The sequence below is a fragment of the Nematolebias whitei genome, chromosome 18, assembly GCF_014905685.2.
Source record: "Nematolebias whitei isolate Nwh7 chromosome 18, NemWhi1, whole genome shotgun sequence".
Taxonomy (NCBI): Eukaryota; Metazoa; Chordata; class Actinopteri; order Cyprinodontiformes; family Rivulidae; genus Nematolebias; species Nematolebias whitei.
Genome location: NC_056515.1, coordinates 10,547,999 through 10,574,189, shown reverse-complemented (window position 1 = coordinate 10,574,189; position 26,191 = coordinate 10,547,999). Strand labels below are relative to the sequence as shown.

General features: G+C 41.3%; 1 protein-coding gene across 1 annotated transcript in view; it reads right to left on the bottom strand.

Annotated features, from left to right (window-relative positions):
- Positions 1-13,928, bottom strand: part of LOC119424723 (ceramide transfer protein) — a 46,468-nt gene extending 32,540 nt beyond the window's left edge. The window contains exons 1-4 of the mRNA XM_037692220.1: positions 13,818-13,928; positions 9,299-9,433; positions 2,007-2,123; positions 1,791-1,856 (exon numbers count right to left, since the gene is read on the bottom strand). Of these exons, the coding sequence (XP_037548148.1) occupies positions 1,791-1,856; positions 2,007-2,123; positions 9,299-9,433; positions 13,818-13,928 (429 nt within the window). The remainder of the gene's footprint in view (positions 1-1,790; positions 1,857-2,006; positions 2,124-9,298; positions 9,434-13,817) is intronic.
- Positions 13,929-26,191: the final 12,263 nt, after the last annotated feature.

Genomic DNA, 26,191 nt, shown 5'->3' with positions numbered 1-26,191 from the left:
GACCTCAGACTCTGGTCCAGGCTGGTAACATCACTTGCAGGACACGTTATGACCTCACACCAGTCAATCTGCAACACTAAATCTTTTAAGATTTAAAAAGCCCTGCTTGTGTTGTACAAACCAGATTCCAAAAAAGTTGGGACACTAAACAAATTGTGAATAAAAACTGAATGCAATGATGTAGAGGTGCCAACATCTAATATTTTATTCAGAGTACAACACAAATCACAGATCAAAAGTTCAAACTGAGAGAATGTACAATTTTAAGGGAAAAATCTGCTGTTTCCAAATTTCATGGCATCAACAAATCCCAAAAAAGTTGGGACAAGTCCATTTCTACCACTGTGTGGCATCCCCCCTTCTTCTTACAACACTCAACAGACATCTGGGGACAGAGGAGACCAGTTTCTCAAGTTTAGAAATAGGAATGCTCTCCCATTCATGTCTAATACAGGCCTCTAACTGTTCAATCGTCTTGGGCCTTCTTTGTTGCACCTTCCTCTTTAAGATGCTCCAAATGTTCTCTATAGGTGAAAGATCTGGACTGCAGGCTGGCCATTTCAATACCTGGATCCTTCTCCTACGTAGCCATGATGTTGTGATTGCTGCAGAATGTGGTCTGGCATTATCGTGTTGAAAAATGCAGGGTCTTCCCTGAAAAAGATGACGTCTAGATGGGAGCATATGTTGTTCTAGAACCTGAACATAGTTCTCTGCATTAATGGTGCCTTTCCAGACATGCAAGCTGCCCATGTCACAAGCACTCATGCAACCCCATACAATCAGTGATGCAGGTTTCTGAATGGAGCGTTGATAACAACTTGGGCTATCCTTGTCCTCTCTGGTCTGGATGACATGGCGTCCCAGTGTTCCATAAAGAACTTCAAATCGTGACTCATCTGACCACAGAACAGTCTTCCATTTTGCCACACTCCATTTTAAATGACCCCTGGCCCAGTGCAAACGTCTGAGCTTGCTTAGAAATGGCTTCCTCTTTGCACTGTAGAGTTTCAGCTGGCAACGGCGGATGGCACGGTGGATTGGGTTCACTGACAATGCTTTCTGGAAGTATTCCTGAGCCCATTCTGTTATTTCCTTGACAGTGGCAATCCTGTTTGAGGTGCAGTGACGTTTAAGGGCCCAGAGATCACGAGCATCCAGTAGAGTTTTACAGCCTTGACCCTTACGCACAACGATTGTTCCAGACTCTCTGAATCTTTTGATGATGTTATGCACGGTTGATGATGATAACTTAAAAGTCTTTGCTATTTTATGCTGGGTAACACCATTCTGGTATTGCTGCACTATCTTTCTGTGCAACAATGGTGGAATTGGTGATCCTCTTACCATCTTGGCTTCTGAGAGACACTGACACTCTGAGAAGCTCTTTTATACCCAATCATGTTGTCAATTGACCTAATAAGGGTTAATTGGTCTTCCAGCTGTTCGTTATATGCTCAATTTCCTTTTTCCAGCCACTTATTGCTACTTGTCCCAACTTTTTTGGGATTTGACACTGTGAAATTTTGAATCAACATATTTTTCCTTTAAAATGTTACATTTACTCAGATTAAACTTTTGATCTGTCATCTATGTTATATTAAGAATAAAATATTGACATTTGCCATTTCCACATCATTGCATTCAGTTTTATTCACAATTTGTTTAGTGTCCCAACTTTTTTGGAATCCAGTTTGTAGAATTGACCTATGCAGGTACATTTTATCACATTCACACAAACATACTACAAGAGAACTTTTACAGTCCCACAAAGTTGCCAACAAACGCACCAATGGTAGAGGGATGATTAGTGTTCCCTGGACTCCTCCCTTCTCTGTCTTCTCCTTTTTGATACTCTAACAGAAACACACATGCATAAAATAAACATGCACATTCCCCCAATTACCTATGAAAGAGGTAACAATAATTTGTTGTGAGCGTGACAAGAATGTGAGTTAGTATTGAGACCAGCAGTTCATAAACTGCTGTGATACAGCGTGACTTACCCTGTGCAGCTCAATGGAGTCAATCCACTGGTTTCTGTGCTCTGGGTCCTGTGCTCTCAGGTACCAGACGCTGTCATTCACACTTATGTCCAGCCGGCACTCATCAAACTCATGAGGCTAAATGATATGCATAGAAAAAAAGCACCCAGGACAAAAAAAATGGGTTAATTATAATTAGCATGTGTGATTCTGTTAAATGAGGCCAGTTAATAGGGCCAGACTAAAATGATATTCGTTATACACATCATACAAATGACTTTAAACACATGAAATACAGTCTACAAGACAGCTGTCCACAGCATCCAGACATTTTACAGCCAGCCACTGGGAAAAATGTACAGAAGATTAAATGGTAAATGGACTGTACTTGTATAGCGCCTTTCTATCTTATCAAGATACTCAAAGTGCTTTACGCTTTATCTGTGTCCTCATTTACCCATTCATACAGCAGTCTACTAGATGTCTACAAAGAATAATCAGAGATTTAGATCCCATTCAGACACCGAGGGGACACACATCGGAGGCAATGAGTAGTTCAGTGTCTTGCCCAGAGACATCTCAGCATGCGACTGCTGGTAGAACCAAACCCCCAACTCTTGCATTGGAGGACAACTGCTCTAACCACTCAGCCACAGCTTTATTATCAAGTGAGTGATTGCATTTTTGGTAAGTTTTAACGTACCCTTTTTCCTTGACCTGTATGTTACTTTTCAATTTTATCTGATTGTTGCAGATAAGTTTATATACACATGGTCTGACAAAAAGTCTTAGCTGCTGTATGCTTCATTCAGCATGTTATAAACAAACAGGGATTCCTCGCAGGGCTTTCTGAATCACATCCTGCATTCTGTGTTTTGAAGACCTACACATTCCTGATCCTGTGTGTAAAAATATGGGTTTATTTTCATCAAATGTGCTTTTAAGGACTTGAGAACATTTGCAAAAACACCACTGTTTTTTTCTGTTTCAGAGAGCGGGGTAAAATGTTCATCCATCTATTCATCCATCCACTCATTCATCAGTCCATCCATCATCTTGTTCTGGAGTCAGGTTTCGGGCACAGCAGCTTAAGCCAAGAGGTCCAGACATCTCTTTCCAGTCACCTCTTTCAGCTCTTCTGGGAGTACTCCAAGGTATTCCCAGACTAGCCAAGAGACACGGTCGCTCCGGAGTGTCCTGGGCCTTCCCCAGGGTCTCCTCCCAGTTGGCATACTCAGAACACCTCTGTATTCAGTGGTCAGCTTTACCAGGTGTCTGAACCACCTCAACTGGCTCCTCTCAATGTGTGGTGGTGCAGTAGCTCTAATCCAAGTCTCTCCAGGATAACTGCATTTCTCACCCTGTCTCTAAGGGAGAGTCCAGCTACCCTGCAGAGAAAACTCATTTGGACCGCCTGTAACCACGATCTTGTTCTTTTGGTCACTACCCAGGGTTAATGACCATAGCTGAGGTAAGGAACGTAGAATTTTTTTTTTTTTCATTTACACTTTATTTATACAGGTAGTCTCATTGAGCCACAACAACTCATTTTCAAGAGAGACCTGTTTAGGGAGCAGATGGTGGGGGTTAAGGGCCTTGCTCATGGGCCCAGAGTGGGGCGAATGAGGGTGGGGGCAGGTGTGGGTGCTTCACCTACCCCACCGACATTTTTGATGTTGTTGGTACCGGGGCTGGAACTGGTGATCTTCCGATCACAGGCCCACCTTCTCTAACCTCTGCGCTACCACTCCCCCAATAGAATGACCAGTAAACAGAGTTTCCATGGAATCTCACTCCCATCTAAGGCAGCTGTGGCTGAGTGGTTAGAGTGGTCGTCCTCCAGTGGGAGAGTTGGGGATTCAATTTCACCAACAGTAACATGATGAATTGTCCTTGGGCAAGACACTGAACCCCTTGTTGCCTCCGATGTGTGTCCCATCAGTGTATGAATGTGATCTAAAGCACTGATTAGTCTCTTCAGATTAGATTAGTTTAGGAAAAAGCTACTAGAGTGCTGTATGAATGTGTGCGTGTGTGTAGGTGGGTAAATGAGAGCACAGATTGTACTGTAAAGCACTTTGGTATGTTTATTAAATAGAAAGGCGCTATACAAGTACATTCTATTTACCATTTACCAACTATGAAAGACAGTCCACCCTTTTATGACTGAGAAACGGCTGTGGCTGAGTGGTTAGAGCAGTCGTCCTCCAATGCAAGAGTTGGGGGGTTGAACCCCACAACAGTCACATGCCGAAGTGTCCCTGGGCAAGACACTGAACCCCTTGTTGCCTCCGATGTGTGCCCCATCGGTGTATGAATGTGATAAATCACTGATTAGTCTCTTTAGAATGATTTGTTCAATTAGCTTTGTAGAGATCTAGTAGAGTGCTGTATGAATGGGTAAATGAGGGCACAGATTGTAGTGTAAAGAGCTTTGAGTGTCTCAATAAGATAGAAAGGCGCTATATAAGTACAGTCCACTTACCATTTAGAAACATGGTCTCAGATTTGAAAGTGCTGATCATCATCTCAGTCACTTAATACTCGACTGCAAACCGCTCATGTGAGAACCGAAGATCATGGCACAATGACTACAACAGGACCACATCATCTGCAAATTGCAGAGAAAAAATTATGAGGCCATCAAACTGGACTCTCTCCATCCCCTGGCTGCTCCCAGAAATTCTGTCCATAGAAGTTATACAGAATTAATGACAGGCACCCTTGGCAGAGTCCAACTCTCAGCTTGAAGGAGTCCAATTTACTACCGGCAATGTGAACCAAACTCTTACACAACTTGTACAGGGACTGAATAGCCTGTAACAAAAGACCCCCAATCTCATACTCGCAGAGCACCCCCCACAGTGTACCCTGAGGAAAGTGGTTGAATACCTTCTCAAGGTCTACAAAACCCATAAAGGTTAAGGACTAGCTAAGATAGGCAAACTCCCATGCCACCTCGAGAACCATAGCGAGGGTAAAGAATTGATCCAGTGTTCCAAGGCCGGGACAGAACCTGCATTGTTCAACCTGAATTTGAGGTTCAACCATGGATCAGACTCTCTTCTCTAACACCTCTGAAAATATATAAGGGAGGCTAAGGAGGATGATGCCCCTGTTACTGGAGGACGTCCTCCAGTTCCCCTTTTTTCCACTAACGACCTTGTAGCCACAGCAATCCGAATAAAAATTGCTCTATTTAAGATAATCTGTGTACTTTAGAAATACAAAAGCCACAGAAGAGAGTTCTATAGGAGAATCAGAAACAGTTGGTCTTTTAAAGCTTTTTGCAAAAACAAACGCATTCCTAATAGCCCTCTAGTTAGTACATTTAAAGCATTGTGTATTTGCTTTAAAGCAGAGTCTGAGTATGTTTGTATGCTGTGAGATACTGAAGTGTACTCCAGTATGTTAAATGTGGATGGTCCTGCCAAGGTGAGTACAACCTGGGCAATGGTGGGCAACACAATAATATGCAAAGCCTAAAATAGTTTTGCAAGTTGTGTGTATAAAAACAGACTGATTCTTACAAACTGATCAAGCAAAATCCAACCACACGGTTTGCTGGTCACTTGTTGCAAAAACTCAGATTTGTGAGATTGCAACAGAAATCTCACCTTTTGTCTTGCAGTTTTGAGCGGTCAACTAGTCTTCAACAGTTGCTGCCCAGTGACATGTAAGCAAGAAAGACCGTTGTTTATCAAGGACATGGGTTAAAGGAGGAAGGAGAATAAAAAAATACGGACTGAGCAGTCACACTATAGTGGTTGCTGACAAACAACGTCAAATAGGAGGCAGTAGTTCTCAATTTTTTTTTTGTGTTGGGTTCCCCTTTGGACTTCACATCTGCCTTCAACACAATGATTCCCCAGACTCTGATGGATTACACTACTCACACTAGGACTAAGCCCCTCCCTAAGCAACTGGGTCCTGGATTTCTTAACCAACAGACGGCAGTCTGTGAGGATCCACAACTACTGGTATTTTTCTTCCACCATAACCCTCAGCATTGGCTCCCCTCAGGGCAGTGTGTTAAACCCCCTCCTGTTCACTCTGACAGTCTGAGTGACATTGCCCTTACGAGGGCTTAGTCTCCTAACCTCTGCTGGTTTAGGAGGCTACTAACTATTGTGCTAGGAGGTCTCCAGATTTTTATCCAACCACAACACAAATAACACAAATGGGATCCATATTTAAGTCTAATTACAAGACCAATTAACTCAATATCGTAATAAAACTGGAAAGATATAAGAAAAAAAATCAATTCAATTCAGTTTATTTATACAGCGCCAAATCACAACAGAAGTTGTCTCAGGGCACTGAACAGAAACATTCACATACATGCAAAAGCCTATTAGTAAAGTTCTCTATCTAAGGAAGCAGCAGACTCATTGAAAAACTGCATCATTAGTCGGGCGGACAATAATTAACAGCAGTGGGGTTTGTTTGTTTAATCCTTGCATTCTATTTTTTTTATATACATATATTGGCTAAATAATGTTGAGAGGAAAAGAACATATGCCTGAGCAGATTATTTACTCGAGAAAAAAATACAATATCTCAAAATGCTTTACTGTCTCTGATACAAGCAATATTAAAAAGTGGGCAGATTTCAGCTAACATTTTCTGGAGCAATCTTTCACCCAGTGACAGCTGTTTAAAGAAAGCCTGAGCCCAAACAATTACTGAACATTGAAATACTTCTGTGTACTGGCAGAGTAACAAATGGCCCACTTTAGTCTCTTTAAGAAGATTTCATTGCCACAGTGCGACTTAGCTATGCTGCCAGACATCTGGAGAACATATGCTCCAAGCCAGTAACGCAACATGTGAATGAACCCCGAGTCAGATGGTTGTTCAAGTGTTAGCAATGGCACTTGCATCAATCAGTTACATGGAGAGAGAGAGAGAAGAGGAAACACAAGGGAGGAAGGAAGCTGTTGAAGCATCCACAAAGCTTGCATAAGAAAGTTAAACAATCACAGGCCAACTTTACTCTCTTTAAAACAGAAAGTGCTATAAGAGTACATCTTAGTGACCGGTGCTGACCTCACTGATCTATATCTGGACTGCATGTTACAAAATAGATCGTAAATCTATGTTGTCAGTGAGTTTTTATAGTGATTTAGTTGCTAGAAAAGGGGAGAAACTTTATTTATCTTGATCGACTTGGGACTGCAAGGTTATGGAGCTGAGGAATCGCAAGTTTGTACTTGGAGAACAGGGGCAGCTGGGATCCAGTGTGAAATACTGGAATATATGAAATATTAAATATGCCTGTGTACTGGCAGAGTAACAAATGAATTTTAAAATAATAATTATCACACAATCTGCTGCTTCCTTAGATAAATAACTTTTACTTTTATAATGCAATGAATGTTTCTGTTCAGTGTCCGGAGACAACTTCTGTTGTGACTTGGTGCTAGATAAATAAACTGAACTGAACTTTTGTTAGTGTGACTGAAATCTTAGAAATCCTCGACAGGACCTAACCGATTGTCCGATGAGCTCTTCGCTTCAATGACTGCGTTCTTTTAACAGGCTGGTGCTGCATTTCAAGCTCTACACAATGACACGAGTGGGGTTGCAAGTTAAGTGTTGCCACAGGCTATAGCTAGAAGAGTCACTTGACAAGCTGCTTATCCTCAAGCACAACTTGAGACAAAATGAGCAGCTTTGTATTTACATGAAGGACCTGTAGTTGGAAAAATTCTGGAATAAAGCTTCACATCTGAGCTCTAGGGATAAAGAGAATCATTTGGTAGATGCCTGATTCACATCTTCCATGGCCAACATTTCCCCTAGCATTATCCAAGTGGTCCCTCCGCTCACCTAACAGCACCACCGTCCCCTCATCAGGGTCATGACATGTAAAAAAATAAAAATTAAAAAAATAAATAAACGTGTGTGTGTTTTCACGTTACAAAATCATTGCAGTAGAGGGAGACATCACGTCCAATGTATAATCAGCCTTTGTACTAAGTCAGAAAACTCGCATCCATCTGAAATCTGTGAAAGCACTAGAAAACTATTCTCCAACATTTTGTCTCTTAGACAAGAACTAGAGCTCGACAAGCACAACTATAGTAAAACTGGCCAGAGAATAGCAGGGCTCGTTCCGTTTCAGTCAGCCGGCTATGACCAGGCTGGAAGTGACCATGAACAGCAAAGGAGGAGTTCACTTATTAAATGGAGGAAAAGTGTTTACTGGTGGGAGGAAGCACCACCTTCAGTCAGAGACAACATGTCAGAGAGATGTTTCATTATGACTTTAACAGCTGACAACACAAATGTGCAACCGACAAATGAACACAACCAGAAATCACCTACTGGTTCACACAGCCTGTAATTTATCTACTCAGCAGCTTCAGTGACTTTACTCATTGTTCTACTGAAATGTAATGAACTGGTCTGAGAAATCATTCTTGTCGGTACCAAAAACTCAATTTCAAAATCAGAACATCTCATCCCCTTAACAACTCCCTGGTACCCCCCTCGCATCAGGTCAAGAGTCTTGGTGTCATCCTCAACACCACTCTCTCCTTCACTTCACACATCAACAATGTCACTCGGTCTGCCTATTTCCATCTCCGAAATATTAACCGTCTCCGTCCTTCTCTCACACTCCGCTCCACAGCCATCCTTGTGCACAGGCTTGTGACTTCTCGAATTGACTATTGCAACTCCCTTCTTTATGGCCTCCCCAACAAATCTCTCCAGAAGCTGCAACTGGTCCAGAACTCAGCTGCCTGTCATAACTTTCTTTATGTATTTTATATTCTGTATGTATTTTGTATTCTTTATGTATTTTGTATTCTTTATGTATTTTATATTTCAATTTATTCCTGTTAATCTTTGCGCTGTGCTTGTTGTTTGTTTTTACACAATCTCTCTGATATGTTTCTTACTGTAAAGTGTCCTTGGGTGTCCTGAAAGACGCTTTTTAAATAAAATGATGATGATTATTATTATTATTATTACTGGGTCAGGGTCCACAAAGACAAGATTGTGGATGCAGGCATCCGGTAAAGATGCCTCCATGACACCTCCTTGGGGAAGCGTTCCAGCCATGTCCATCTGACAGGAGACCCCAGGGAAGACCGAGGACACACTGGAGACACCGTGTTTCTCAGGAAACATCTTGGAGTCCTCCCAGAGGAGCTGGAAGAGGTGGCTGTGGAAAGAGATGTCTGCACCTCCCTGTTCAAGCTGCTGCTCCCACGACCCGACTCCAGAACAAACAGATGAGTGATGGATTGATTGATAGCGTTCTAGTTCTACTTATGAAAAAAAGACACTTAAATAATACTTACAGTGATGACCGCTTTGCTAAGGCAGAGGGAACCCCGGCAGCCGTACTCAGTCTCATCCTGAGACTTGTAGTAACTCAGAGTGTTGTTTTTCAGCACAACCCAACGATCCTGCCAGCCATGGATGTAGTTTGTCCACTGAAAACACAATGTTTTGGAAATTGGAAAAATATTGGAGCGTTTCCCTTACCATTATACAGGCGGGGTGCCCCACCCCGTCAAAAGAACTGAGCACCCCACCTACCAAGCTGAACTTGCCCCTCCCACCCCCGCACTGCACTGATATATCACTAAAGTAGCGGCACAAAACACAGGCTCTCTAGCTAAAAAACCCAAGGCAGCGCTCACATTGCCTCTTCCCTCATGTTGAACACCCCCCGCCCCCGCTCAGTACAACTGCACTCAGACATGTCTCCGTCCCCCCCATCAGCAAAAATCATGGATGAGACCCCACCATGGCAAACTAACTACAAAGATGATTCAGTGTTTCCCCTAATCGATTAAAGAAATGAAAGACATCTATACAATTAAATATTTTAGAACCAAATATAACCTTTAAATGGTAAATGTTGGTGAGACTAATTCAGTTCCAAGAATACATCTAAAAATAGTACAGATGTGGATTTATTTGTTGGTACCCTTCCACAACTATCAAAAACCCAACAGATTTGACTGGAGCCAAAATAATCCAGTTTGTTCTCATCAGGAAAAGATACGCAGCAGGTCAGGCTTATAAAAGATAGGAGTGATATGTTCTAACAAGTGAGGGAAGTGTGATGGGAAGATCCCCTGAAGAGGGAAAAGCTGAAAGAAGAAGAAAAAGGGGTGGAGCAGAGTGCTACAGTACGTTATCAATGCTAGGCTGAAGCCACTGATCCTGTGGTGAGCAGTCCTTGGGTCAAACATCAGCAGAACTTGCAGTAGGGGATAATGTCGGGAGGCAGGAAGCTTGGTTCTGTTGGCAGGACAGGTGACCTTCTTGAATAATGGTAGAGGAAACATTGATGGGGCTTAGTGTGTATGAACAGGTGAGTTTACTGAACGTGGATTTGTCTAATCTCACAATATGCTTGGCTATTGGGTCAGCAGCAATCTGGAGTACTCAGATTAATACCACATTACCTCACTCACAGCTTAGTGCGTTAAACCTGTGATCAGCTCGTCTAGAACAATGTTCAACCCAAGCAAGGAAGCAAAAGCAGGTTTTGAAGTTGTGTATCAGCGGGCTTAACGGTGTTCACCACAAAACTAGATGTTGGGTATAGGCCTGTCGCAAGAAACAATAAATCAATTATTCGCATGATAAATGAAAATTATCGATCTCATTTTCATTTATCAGCTTTATCATTTATTTGTGTTTCCCTCTCTTTCTACTGAAGACACTGGATGACAAAAGACTCAACTCCGGTGCTATTCACTGACCCATCCCTTTCTCTTTTCTCTTTAAAATCTGTCAAAAATCGTGTTTTTGGATCATTAAAAGCAGCTACGCTGAGAAGCTAAGCTAACAAGCTGACCTCGGGAAAAAACCTCCGTCTTGTCAAAGCTCCAAAATTCACGGTTGAAACCCGTGCCTTTGTGTAAATAGTTTTTTTCTCTGCAAAAAGAAGCTGAGAACTAACATTTCTTCTTCAGTTTAATAATACTTACTAATTATATTCAAATTTCAAACAAAATGATCATTTATCACAATAATTTCTGAGACAACAAAGTCCATGCTCAATAATCCAGGTATACAGGTGGACTTTGTTGTTTTCAACCAGTTTGACACGACTGTCAACAAGGAAGAGGGCCGGCAATGGAGGAGGGGGCGTTCCAGAGACCATCTTATCACAAGCAGAACTGGTTTGTTCCACTTTGGCGTAAGCTGTTGGGGGAAGAATCAGTTTTGTTGTGTGTTTCCTTGACTGATGAAGCCTTCTGGATCCAAGGTGAAAAGTTTCAGCACAAAAAAAGAAACTGTCCAGATGACCTGACTGAAAAATGTTGGATTTCTGAGACAGCAAAATGTGTTATCGTGACAGGCCTAGTTGGGTCTTGTTTGTCCAACTTCTTTTTCTTCTTCTGTCAGTTGTTCCCTTTTCAGGGGTCTCCACAGTGAGTCATCCTCCTCCATCTTATTCTGTCCTCTTCACCCTCGGTCCTCCCTCCATGTCCTCTCTAACTGCATCCATAATCTCCTCTTTGTCTTTTTCCTGGCAGCTGCATTTCTAACATCCTTCTACCAGTGTACCCACTGTCCCTCCTCTGGACATGTCCAAACCATCTCAGTTACTCAATCCATACATTCACTTTTGAAAATCAGCTGACAAGCATTGAAATTGGTGCAACACCATTATCTAGATTATTATCAGATGTTAGATTAAAAACTATAAATTTAGGTCATTATCACCCATCACCAAAAGTTGACAACGCTACTGTCTGTGTGTGTCTATAATGTTAGCAAAATACAGTATCTCATTAACAAGTAGATAAACGTTAACAAAACTCTTAGAAAACAATCAGTGGATGTATATCTACAACTGATTAAAGTTTTGGAATCAACCTTTTGCAAAATGGCCACAACAACTAAGCGATCTTATTTTACACAAAGATAAATAGAACTCGGCCACATGTACAGATACTGAACTGAAATGTGATGTGGTAGTAGTTGAGCATCATCACAAACACATAAGTGTTACACATGGTGCAAGATGCTTAATTTAAACTTTGTCATTAACTGTTTCCATCAGCTGTGTCTGTCTGTTAGCCAAATATCTCACAAACTTTTGGACAGACTTTAACCAAACTTTCAGAAAATAATCATTGAATGTATCTGAATGAATCTACGAACCACCTTTGCAGTCAGCTTTATGCAAACACACCACCACAGCCAAACACTGGCCGACACAAACATGTCTAGAACTCAGTCAATATTACATATATTGATTGACTAGGGGTGCACCGATTGCAGTTTTCTGGCCTATCACCGATTTCTAAAAAGCTTGACCTGCCGATTCTGATTTTGTTTTATAAGCGACACTGTCGGGTGTTATAAGGTCACAATGCACCTTCAATTTTTCAATCTTATTTTATTGAAAGACATACCCATGAACAATATCCTAGAAACAATAAAAACTTGTTTTAACTGGCCATGAGGTTGTGCTCTGAAATATGAATGAAGTTCAGACAATTGTTGTTAAAACTAAAAAAAAATCTGTAAAATCGGTTTTTCATGTACGTATCGGCCGATTTCTGATTTCCCAAAATTAAGGAAATCGGGGCCGATAATATTGACACAGTTTGTTGTGATAGTATCAGAGTCATTTACAGCATGTTCTCAGAGCTCTAACTTACTGCACAATATCTCATGTATCTCATAAGGACTGACCAAAACAGATACAACTCAGTCTTAGCATGAGAGGATTTCAGTCTAACTCTCTCATGAGGCAGGTGGTGTGTGATGTACAGTCCTTCCAGGAAAGTGACACATTAAATTCAGGTTGTAATTCCAGCAGACATGGGGCAGGGTTGGACAGCAGGCCGTCTGTAAGCCCGTTGCTAATCAGCAAACTGCAATCATCAGCAGATATAAAGACCCACACTAAACTCTGGACACATCGGCTGCTTTAAAATGGACCAGCAGGCTTTCTGTACATGCACAAGTCAGCACACTCGACTGTGTGTTCAATAGTGTTGGCAAATATAAATCAACAAGTTGTTTATGTTACTGTGTAAACAATGGCCCAGCTGCTATAATGTTAAAAACTTGTAAACTCATCTAAGATGATCCGACCTGCTGGTGAGGACTTTGGTTTAAACTCAGAGAATTAACCTTCTTATGTCTATGTATTATAAACCTTTATTTATAGTCTCATGAGCGCTGAGGACTCATTTTCAAGAGACCAGTATACCTTTAAGACCTTATCCAACATTTTTCAGTCAGGTCATCTGGACAGTTTCTTTTTTTTTGTGCAGAAACGTTTCACCTTCGATCCAGAAGGCTTCATCAGGCAAGAAAACAAACAACAAAACTGATTCTTCCCCCAACAGCTTACTCCAAAGTGGAACAAACCAGTTCTGCTTGTGATAAGATGGACTTTGTGGTTTTCAACCAGTTTGACACGACTGTCAACAAGGAAGAGGGCTGGCAATGGAGGAGGGGGCGTTCCAAAGAGACCATCTTATCACAAGCAGAACTGGTTTGTTCCACTTTGGAGTAAGCTGTTGGGGGAAGAATCAGTTTTTTTGTGTGTTTCCTTGACTGATGAAGCCTTCTGGATCGAAGGCAAAACGTTTCAGCACAAAAAAAAGAAACTGTCCAGATGACCTGACTGAAAAATGTTGGATTATGTACCTGGATTATTGAGCATGGACTTTGTTCTTCAAGACCTTAGTTTATAAATGTATTCATTTTTTGGATTGCCACGGGAATAATTAAATCCTGATGTAAAAAGTTCCTGTAAACACTCCAGATAATCCGGATGTAATCTCAGCAGTCTGGCACTTGAATAAAGAAACAGACTGGTTGGATGTGACCTACCTTGCTCAGGACCCCGCTGAACTGGGCGAACCCACTGGGATGTCCGCAGTCCTCTCTGGGCTCCAAATCTTCCTCAGAACCGGACGAGTTCCAGCTCTGGTTGTCTGACATGTTTCTCTTGTAAATATTTCACTACAAATAAAACAACGACGCACGCGCTTTCTCAAATAAGTAACAAGGACATTTATTCCTGTCGGGTCGTTTAAGTAAAACGAAGGAACTGTTGAAGGAACTATTGAGTCATCGCTAACAGCTCAGAAAAGACCGATGACTAGCTCCTACCCGGAAGTGTGTGTTAGCAAGAGGACGTCCCGCTGCTTCAGTGGTCAGGTATGAGGTAAAACAGGTAAACTTCAGCTGTGTATCCGTGACGTTAGCTGTCAACTTCCGCTCCTCGCCGCCTCTTTTCTTCGGCGTCGCTGAACTCCAGAAATAGTAAAACAACACATGAAATGTAGATAAACGTGGCTACAACGCTTCGGCAGTCATAGGTGATGCACGCGGCCCTTTTCAGAGAAACGCCATATTGCTGGACGTGTTTGTTTTGTCCCGAGGAGAAATGACAGCTCTGTCTGTCCGCGCCATGTTCTAACGGACCTTCCTCACAGCGATTGAAGGAGCGCGTGCTCCGACTTGTGTACGGCTGCTTCTCAGGGGCGTTGGCCCCGGTGACGTCACTAAACAATATCCTTATATGGAAACAGGCTCCTCCTCCTGTTTATAGTACTCAAAATAGGATGGAGAATACTAGAATACCCCGAGGAGTACTAGGAAAGGCTCAGAAGACTGAACATAATCACAGACGTGACCTCAAAAAGAAGGGAAGATGCAACTCTGACGCACTTTATTCCACTTAAACTAAAAGTGAATCTGTTTAAGATCAGCGTTCAATTTTATTTTCTGCCAGAGCTAAGGGAAGTCAGGGTAGACCATGTAATAAAATGCTTGTGTATTTTTCCATATTATTTTTACATGTATATTTTTAGTTCTAGACAGTCTTTTTATTTTTATTTCACACTCAATAACAAGATAAATGTCAAGCACTCGACACTGTCGAGAAAAAAAAAAGAAATGTATTGGTTTATTCTTCATCTCAGATAAGCATTGGTTTTAACTGACATTTGTAGAGGCAGGTCCTCTACAATACCACATGATATGTAATCTATATTAACCCAGATACATTTGTTGGTAACCTTCTGTTAAAGAAAGTAAAAAACACAAAAGTCACTGAAACAACTGGTTTAAAAATAATAATGTTTGAACTAAAATTCTAAAGCAATGGACATATTCGAAAAGGTCATTTTAATTATTTGATTCTCACTTTCTTATTATTACTATTTCAGTGACTAATGTGTGTTTTTCTTGCCATAATTGTAAATAAATTATACTGTGGAAGTCTGATGTATTTTTTCTTGCACCTGCACACCTGAACATCAAACAAAATTAGTAAGTATTTTGTCCATGACATGATGCAACATATTTAACATTAGGGTGCAAAACGCACGACTATTATATTAAAATTTAAACAGACATTCAGATTAGTGCAACTTTAAATAATTTAGAAAATGGGTTTGCTCACGGCAGCACGGTGGCGCAACTGGTAGAGCTGCTGCCTCTCAGTGAACAGGTCCTTGGTTCAAACCCCAGTCCAGGGGCCTTTCTGGGTGGAGTTTGCATGTTCTCTCCGTGCATGCGTGGGTTTTCTCCGGGTGCTGCGGTTTCCTCTCACAGACCAAAAACATGCATGTTAGGCTGATTGGTAACTAAATTGTCCCTAGGTGTGCATGAGAAAGTGAATGGTTGTTTGTCTCTATGTGGCCCTGTGATGGACTTGCGACCCATCCAGGGTGTACCCCGCCCCTCGCACAGTGATTGCAGGACATGGGCACCAGCGACCCCCGTGATCCAAAATGGAATAAGCGGGTAAAGATAATGGATGGATGGATGGTTTGCTCACATTTTTTGCAGGGTTACAAAATATTGAAGGAAGAGAATGTTCCCTCATCTTGTCTTCTCTATTTATGTTCATCATTTTCATCAACAACTTTATTTATGAAGCGTTTTTTTAACACAGCCACAGCTGAAACAAAGTGCTGAACATCAGTTAAAAACAAGAAAAAACAAAGCATAAAAACAAAGCTACAAAGCCAAGCACACAATGAAATAAAAACTCAATTTAAAACTCAATTTAAAACTCAATTTAAAACACAATAAAACGACGACTTAAACATATAAAACCAATACCAATAAAAAGGAAGTAAAAATAAGTCTCATTTGGGTTGAAGGCCAATGAGTAGAAATGAGTTTTCAGACGGGTTTTAAAAATGGACAGTGAAGGGGCCTGTCGAACGTGCAAAGGCAGAGCATTACATAACTTCGGGGCACTAACACAGAAGGTCCTGTCTCCTCTAAACTTTCTCTGACTCTTGGGAATGATCAGAAGCAACTGGTCAGAGGACCTGAGTGATCGAGGTGGAGTGTAATGGTGGAGAAGCTCTGTCAAATAAGGTGGGGCAAGGCTGTTTAAAACCTTCAAAACAAACAAAATAATTTTAAAATGAACTCTAAAATTCATTCAACCTTTATTTAGACAGGTTAATCCATTGAGCCTCGGGGACTCATTTACAAGAGAGACCTGAATACACGGGCAGCCAGTGGAGAGAAGCCAGGACAGCGATAATGTGCTCTTTTATGTGTTCCTGTTAAAAGACATGCAGCAGCATTTTGCACCAGCTGCAGATGTGTAAGTGAGGACTGGCTGACTCAGAGATAGAGAGAATTACAGTAAGCCAGCAGTGATGAAATGAAAGCATGGATTACTGTTTCAAACTGTTGCCTTGAAAGAATATATTTTACCTTTGCTGTTTTTCTTAAATGATAAAAACCAGATTTGACTGTGGCCCTTATTTGACTCTCAAGTTTAAAATCACTGTCCATCTTAAAACCAAGGTTTGTAACTGTGGACTTTACGTACATTGTCAGGGGGTCTAAGTCAGCTGGAGGGCTCAAACAAGTTCCACTAGGTCCAAAAACAAGCACCTCTGTCTTTTTTTCATTAAAATGCAGGAAGTTTAATGTCATCCAAGCTTTAAGATCCTTGAGACACGATAAAAGAGGTTTAATAGACCAGGCATCAATTCGCCTCCAAGGCACATAGATTTGGCAATCATCAGCATAGCAGTGAAAGGAAATGCCATGTTTTCTAAGAATCGATCCTAGAGGAAGCAGATATAAAGAAAAAAGCAAGGGCCCTAAAATTGATCCCCGAGGAACCCCACATGACAAAGGAGCAGAAAAGGACAATTGTTACAGAAAATGTTTTGTCAGATAGGACCCCAACCACTCCAGAGCAGTTCCACCAATGCCTACTTGGTGCTGTAGATGTGACAATAAAATGCTGGTCCACTGTGTCAAAAGCAGCAGTTAAGTCCAGTAACGCAAGGATCACATGATCACCTGAGTCACATGCCAGGAGGACGTCATTAAAAACTCTCAGCAAAGCTGACTCTGTGCTATGGAGAGTTTTAAATCCAGACTGGAACACATCCATGATGTTATGTTCATCCAAGAAGGTTTTTAACTGTGAATAAACAATTTTCTCTTAAGATTTTTGACAGTAGCGGTAGCTTTGAGATGGGCCTAAAATTCCCCAACATAGTGGGATCGAGACAAGACCATGTTAAGTAAGTCATCATGTGATAATCCTTAATCAGTTTGTTTACACTCGTCTCATACAGTTTGTCTGGTGAATTTAAGCCAATTTGAGGAGAGAAGAGCACTTATGAAGTTTGTGGAGAACATAAAATGGAGAAACCACAAAACCTCTATTAGTAACACAAGTTAACTCTTCACTTCTATTCAATGTGGCAGGAAGCTGAGGTTTCTAGCATGCTTCCATTAACAGGCTCTAGTAAATCCATTGCTTTCATCCTAATGCAACTAAAAATATTCTCAGAGTAAATCTATCAATGATTTCCTTGGAAATTGTTGGACTGACATTATCTTCAAATCATTTATTTTCATGCTTTCAGACATGGTGTGATTAACCATTCACACTAATGTTTCCCTGTTTTGTTACTTTCTGTGTGTTGCAATCAAACTATGACTTCCTCACATATTTTGTGCTGTTTTAATCTCTTCTTTAATAAAAGGTTCAGCTCATTTAGTAAAACGATGTTACGACTTTTTTGTTTAATAGCTTTTATGCTCGCTGGGGATTTTAATTATACAAATTTCAAGTCTGTTCTCCCTAAATTCTACAAACGTGAACTTCGCTATGAGAGGAGAGAACACACTGGATAATGTTTACACAAATATTTCCGGTGCGTACCGTGCGGAGCCCTGCCCCCACGTCGGATACTCAGACGACATCTCTATAATGCTGATTCCAGCTTACAGAGTGCTCGTCAGGTGCACCAAACCTGAAATGAACCAGGTGAAAACCTGGCCAGAAGGATCTATCTCTGCTCTTCAGGACTGTTTTGAATACACTGACTGGGACATGTTTAGGGAGACTGCAACATATGGCGATGTCACCGATTTAGAGGAGTACACAACTTCAGTGACCTGCTACATCAGCAAATGCATTGATGATGTCACCACCACTAGAACTATCATTACTAGATTCAACCAGAAGCCATGGATGACTCCAAAGTGCCTGCATGGCTGGGGGCTCGAGACTCTGCTTTCAAAGCAGGTGACCAGTCGGCTCTGAGAACAGCAAGGGCCAAGATGTCCCAAGAAATCCGAGAAGCAAAGCGCACACACGGCCAGAACATTCACAGCCACTTCCAGATCAGCAGTGACACATGGCGCATGTGGCAGGGCATCCAGGCCATCACCAACTACAAGACTACATCACCTGTCTGTGACAGTGATGCCTCCCTTCCAGATGCGCTGAACAACTTCTACGCTTGGTTCGAGGTGCAGAACAACATGGTGGCGAGGTCCTGTTGATGACCAGGCACTTTGTCTGATCACAGCGAATGTGAGGAAAACTCTACACAGAGTCAACCCACGGAAAGCTGCTGCACTAGGCAACATTCCAGGCAGAGTACAGAGAATGTGCAGACCAGCTGGCAGGTGCTCTCACAGAAATCTTTAAGATCTCCTTGAGTGGCACCATCATTCCAACATGCTTCAAGATGACCACCATCATTCCTGTGCTTAAGAAGTCATCAGTGTAATGCTTTAACGACTGTTGTCCCGTAGCACTCACTCCTATCATCATGAAGAGCTTCAAGAGATTCCTCATGCAGCATATCAAGACCTTGCTGCCTCCCACCATGGACCCACTGCAGTTTGCGTACCGTCCTAACCACTCATTGGATGATGCCACAGCCATCACACTTCACCTGGCTTCCACACACTTGGACAGAAAAAACACTTGTGTTATGATGCTGTTCATAGACTTTAGCTTTTCATTCAATACCATCAATCTTCAGCAGCTGATTGGAAAGCTGAGCATGCTGGGCCTGACCACCCCTCTCTGCAAATGGATCCTGGACTTCCTGACTGGGAGACTTCAATCCATCCAGATCGGAAAGGACACCTCAAACACCACCACACTGATCTCCAGAGCTCTCCAGGGCTGTGTGCTCAGCCCACTGTTGTTTACTCTGCTTACTTATGACTGTACTGCAGTGCACAGCTCAAATTCCATTGTGAAGTTTGCAGATGACAGAATTGTGCTGGGACTACAGAGAGGAGGTGCAACGGCTAACGGACTGGTACAAAGTCAACAACCTGTCTCTGAATGTGGACAAAACCAAAGAGATGGTCACTGACTTTAGGAAAACACCAATGGACCACTTCCCACTGAACATTAACGGGTCCTCTGTGAAGATCGTCAAGAGCACCAAATTAATTGGTGTTCAACTGGTGGAGGATCTCACTTGGACCCTTAACTCCAGTGCCATCGCCAAGAAAGCTCAGCAGTGTCTCTACTGTGGTGACTGAAGAAAGTACATCTGCCACTTCCCATCCTCACCATCTTCTACAGAGGAACCATTAAGAGCATCCTGAGCAGCTGCATCTCTGTCTGGTTTGGGAATTGTACTACATCGGACCGCAAAACTCTCCAGCAAATAGTGAAGACAGCTGAAAAGATCATCGGGGTCTCTCTTCCATCTCTTATGGACATTTTCATTAACTGCTACATCTGGAAATCCCTCAGCATTGTGGAGGACCCATCGTCTCTGACACACACACATGATGGACTCTGACACACACACTTGATGGACTCTGACACACACACATGATGGACTTTAAAAAAATTGTAGAGTGTATGGCTAGTGAGATGTCTAAACTTAACGAGTGGTTTAAATACAACAAATTATCAATAAACTGGAATAAAACAAAATTCATGATTTTTGGTAACAGAAAAATAGATGATTCTATTATAATGTCTATAGATGATAATCAAGTTGAACGAGTACACGAAGTAAAATTTTTAGGGGTTGCTTTAGATCATAAACTTAACTGGAAATTTCATATAAAATACATAAAAGTAAAACTATACAAAAGTATTGGACTTCTAAATAAAGTAAAACATGTTTTAGAACTATCAACACTCCAGACATTATATTATTCATTTGTTGTTTCATGTCTGACTTATTGTATAGAGGTATGGGGCAACACATATAAAACTAACACTAAACTGTTGTCTATCATACAAAAGAAAGTTATGAGAATTTTATATAAAGTGGACACTAGAGAACACACAAATAAATTGTTTATTCAATCAAATATCATGAAACTAATTAATCTGGTTAATTTCATAATGCTATTGGTTATGTTTAAAGCTAGAACGAGATTATTGCCATTTAATTTACAAAAGTTCTTTTTTTAAGCTCATGTGATAGAAATAACAGAAGGAAGTATGATTTCAAAAGTAAAACTGTGCGTACTACTTTAAAACAAATGTGCATTTCGGTGCATGGAGTAAAACTATGGAACAGTTTGGATGAGGAGTTAAAAAAATGCTCTACAATAAACCAATTCAAAACTCTTTGTGAAAAAAGGTTGATTAACTCATTCACTTTTGAGATGTTAATGGGAAGAGTGATGTATTGTTATGCATGTTGTTGTTGTTGATATATTGTTTGCAACTTGTTTCGTTAATTTAATGTATACGGCCATGACATTTTTGTAATTACTGAGAAAGGGGGCAGGTCTGTACAAGATTTTCTTCTTCCTGCTCCCCCTTCACTCGTGTAAATAAGAGTTGTCAGAGAATGTGTTTGTAACTGATTATCAATTTTCTTGAAGTGAATAAATTGATTGATTGACTCTGACACACACACAACCTAAATGTGTTGTACTGTTTGTGACTTCTTTACTTGCACATTTTTGCAGTCTGCTCAAGTTTTTGCATTTTTGCACCATACACAGTTTATATCTGCTGCTATAAAAATAGAAAAACTTTCTGCTGCTAACCTCATATCAGAACATGTTATACCATCATATCACACACACTTATGTAGTGCCTTTCTATCAACATGTGTCTCTAGTCTTGTCTCTTAATTACTTGTTTAGATTGAAATGTTTAGATTGGATTAGATGTATTTTTGTATTTATTATAGGTCTGTTTGTATTTATTGTACCGTTGTGTATCTGTACTGTGTGTTGTACTGTTTTGTACTTTATATTCTGTGCTGCACTGTAATCCTGGGAACAGTGTTTCAGTTCAGTATGTACGTAGCTGAAATGACAATAAAACCTCTCTGACTCTGCTTTTCATGTTTAATTATGCAGATTTTTCCCCATAACACACACAGACCTTTTAAATTATGTTACAAACAGTGTTCTCAGGCGCAACTGGTAGAGCTGCTGCCTCTCAGCGAGCAGGTCCCTGGTTCAAACCCCGGTCCAGGGGCCTTCTGAGTGGAGTTTGCATGTTCTCTCCGTGCATGCGTGGGTTTTCTCCGGGTGCTGCGGTTTCCTCCCACAGACCAAAAACATGCATGTTAGGCTGATTGGTAACTCTAAATTGTCTCTAGGTGTGAGTGAGAGAGTGAATGGTTGTTTGTCTCGTTTGTCTCTATGTGGCCCTGTGATGGACTTGCGACCCGTCCAGGGTGTACCCCGCCCCTCGCACAGTGATTGCTGGACATGGGCACCAGCGACCCCCGTGACCCAAAATGGAATAAGCGGGTAAAGATAATGGATGGATGGATGGATGGATGGATGGATGGACAGTGTTCTCATTCAACAAACTTAATTTTTTTAATTCTTCTGCTACTTTAAGCTTTTAACTAATTTTTTGCTGCTAATTGTGAGCTAGACGTTTTCCACCTTTAGCTTATCTGTTGCTGCATGGCTACTTTTTGACTTTAGCTAGTATTTTATAGTTTTAAATTAGTGGTTTATTTTTTAATGCACATTAGTTGGTGCTGTGCTTCTTTTAGCTTTAATAAGTCAATTTCAGCTTCTTCAGTAAATTTCTGTAGTCATTCAGCACTCAGCGTTCTCACTGCATTATTTCTTTAGCTTAATCTGTGAGGAGATGAAAGTATTGAGTCTTTGTATATTTCGTTATTTCATGACAACAAAAGAGACAGCTGCTGGATCATACAGTTATTTCTTAGTTCTGTGATCAATGTTTTTGTTTCTCATCATCTCCTGAACATTTGGACAGCCACCTGGCAACATGTTGGTTTAGACTGGGAAATGGCCTAAGGATGACCTGCTGTTTGACTGGAGATGATTCACACAGTTGATGTTATCATGGTGACCTGTAAACTGCTCCTGACAGTGGATCTGTGATTCATTTAGAGACCACGAGCCAAGGATCATGAGTCAGGCAGCTGGGCTGATCGAGCAGCCAAGTGAATAAATCACATCCTCTTTTGAGCTGCATGTTTCTCCATGTTCAGCAGCTCCAATAGAGAAAGGTAAAGGAAGCAAATAGATAATTTTAGTTCGTCTTTGTCAGCACTTCCTTGAAGATGTGTGTAGTCACTGTCAGTGAAACCAAAAATCAGAGAAATAGTAAATGAACTGTACTGTATTTTGTATACTTTGTACTTATATAGTGCCTTTCTATCTTATCAACACTCAAAGTGCTTTACAGCACAATCTGTGCCTCATTCACCTCCACACAGCACTCTACTAGATCTCTCCGAAGCTAATCTGAATCTGTAGAGAATAATCAGAGCTTTATCACATTCGTACATTGACGGGACACACATCAGAGGTAATGAGGGGTTCAGTGTCTTACCCTGGGACGCATCAACGTGACTGCTGGTGGAATCCAACCCCCAACTCTCCCATTGGAGAATGACTGCTCTGACCACTCAGCCTCTGTCCCAGAAAGGAGTGGAGGTTTTAAAATGGAGTCAGTTAATTGTTGTGAAATAATGCGAACAGTTGTTTGGCAGGAAGAGTAATCATAGAATAACATAACATAATGTTGCGTGAGATGGCATGTTTTTATTTTATTTTTCACCAAAATGGCTACAACTGCATTATTGCTTAACATGTATGGGAACATACCATGCCTCACACTTCACTTCACTTCATATAAGAGAGAGTTGAAGACTGTGGATGAAGGTGGTGGGTGTTGTATACAAGCTGTTTTTCACCTGTTGAATGCTGAAGTAACTGCTGAGAGCTGACATCAGATGACTCAGGCATTTTCAAACTCCTCCAGTGGAGAACGCTGCCTCTGCTGGTGGCAAGAGGACACACCGATGTACACTGATGAAGTTCCTGTGTAATATGTGGCTTGGTGGAATTAAGGTGTGTGCTCACAGGAAACTCCCTGAGGTTTTTTTTTTTTTTCTGAAGCTCATCTGGGCCGTCAGAAATCACAGGGACTGTTGTAATCTTCAGATTAACCAGGATTTTACCTCTAGCGAAATCTTTCCACAAGAAAACCTCAACAGGTTTAATTGGAAAGGCGGGACATGCCATCACCACATGCTTTGTGTTGAGGGTTGAACCCAGATGCAGACAGACACAGGGAACTCAAGGGTAAAATAAAGAATAAGTATTTAAGTAAGAACAAAACAAAAGCGGTCGTGGCAGCAAAAACACAGCAATTAAGGAGCATGAAGAAACAGAACGTGAGGGCTGGGAAGCACAATCCACGAGTGAAAGACACAAAACGTGAAGTATTTAAAGGAACACTAACAAGACAATATGATGAGAACACCTGGGGTGATTAGGATTGGGACCAGGTGGAGGTAGAAGACTGAGGAATAATACTGAAGAGACTGACAGAGGGAGAAATGATAAATGATATGAAGCCAGGAAGAACTGAAACACAAGTAACAGAAACAAATACAGAAAAACCAAACATACAAAAACACACATATTATGATAACTAGACACCAACTTTGATTTCAACTGTATGTGGTGAAGAGGAATATTAACAAAGTTCATTGTAAACATTGCACCAACTCAGCAGAGTTCAATGAAGTTTCTCCAGATAGTGCACATTAACATTTTTTATTAAGAAGACAAACGTGTTGCACTGTGACATCTGGGGCCACTTCTTAAATACATCTTTACGGTTCAGAACATACTCATCTGCAAGTACAGCTGCCTTACAAAACTTCAGATAATTTGTGTTAATTCATATGTGTTGCAATCTTATTGTTATTACCTTTATTAACTCAGGTAAATCCCATTGAGATCACAGCTTTATTTTGCAAGAGATGCCTGTGCCTGAAGGCAGCCTAACATGCACGCTTTTGGACTGTGGGAGGAAACCCAAGTACCGGGGGAAAACCCACGCAAATATGAGGAGAACATGCAAACTCCACACAGAAAGAGCCCAGGTCCAACTCAGGGATTGAACCCAAGATCTTCTTGCTGTGAGGCAACAGTGCTAACCACTAAACCATCATGCTGCCATCTGTTCTATCGCAAACTTTCTTAGTTAAGATCAGATCACATGGGTGGGGTGTGTGTGTGTAAAAAATCAAATCTCGTACTGTGTCCTAGACGGGACACAATGTGAGAGTTGCAAAAAAATGACCTCAGCTCATGAAACGGCAACATACTGATGACATCACAATACATTTATGCATGAGGAGGCCGACCAGGGCAGTGAGTTGTTCGTGGACTGCCAGAAAGTTCTATAGTCCTGATAAGAGATGGAACAGTGTCTATCAGCCAGCTCAACTCTGAATAGTAACCAGGCTAATCCCATTGAGATCACATATATACATATTTATACACATTTTTTCAAGGAAAGCCTGGGAATGAAGGCAGCTTAAACATGCATGTTTTGGACTGTTGGGAGAAACCGGAGCACCCGGAGTAAACCCATGTGTGAAAACCAGTGAGAACACGCAAACACAGAAAGGCATCAGGCCAGAGGAGAACCTTATTGCTATGAGGCGACAGCACTAACCACTGGCTCTACGCTACCATGTCACCCACATAATCGATTTACTGTATTTGTTGAAATGATTTCAAATGTTGGACTAAAATCATTTTGTTCTGTGTTAAATGTCCACTCGAGGTCAACCATCTTCTTCAGGAAAAGGTGGGCGTTCTCAAGGGAGGCTTTGATGGGGTGTCTTTTGTCTGTGGGATGAAACCGGAGCACACGGAGTAAACCCATGTGTGAAAACCAGTGAGAACACGCAAAGTAGAGGATGACACGGGAGTGGATTTTCACTCCTGTCCTGTCCTGGTCCCACAGAAAAAATCCTGTCCTGTCCCAATCCTGGTAACATAACTCCTGCTCCTGTTCAGAATCACTCCCACTCCTGTACTGCTCCTGTTTTTCATTTAATTTTTAGGAAATACATTGAATATGATTTGATCTTCTACCCATTCCTGTTTAAATTACTTTGTGTTCTGCAGTTTTATTTCAAAAGATATGGCAACAGGAACAGTTCATCTGTGGTGAATAGAGACATCCATCCATCCATCCATTATCTTTACCCGCTTGTTCCATTTTGGGTCACGGGGGTCGCTGGTGCCCATGTCCAGCGATCACTGTGCGAGGGGCGGGGTACACCCTGGACGGGTCGCAAGTCCATCACAGGGACACAGAGACAAACGAGACAAACAACCATTCACTCTCTCATTCACACCTAGGGACAATTTAGAGTTACCAATCAGCCTAACATGCATGTTTTTGGTCTGTGGGAGGAAACCGGAGCACCCGGAGAAAACCCACGCATGCACGGAGAGAACATGCAAACTCCACCCACAAAGGCCCCTGGACCGGGGTTTGAACCAAGGACCTGCTCGCTGAGAGGCAGCAGCTCTACCAGTTGCGCCACCGTATAATATAATATATATTATTATTATATTATATATATATAATATATATTATATATTAATTATTATAATTAATTAATTATAATATATATTATATTATAATATAATATATATATATATATATATATATA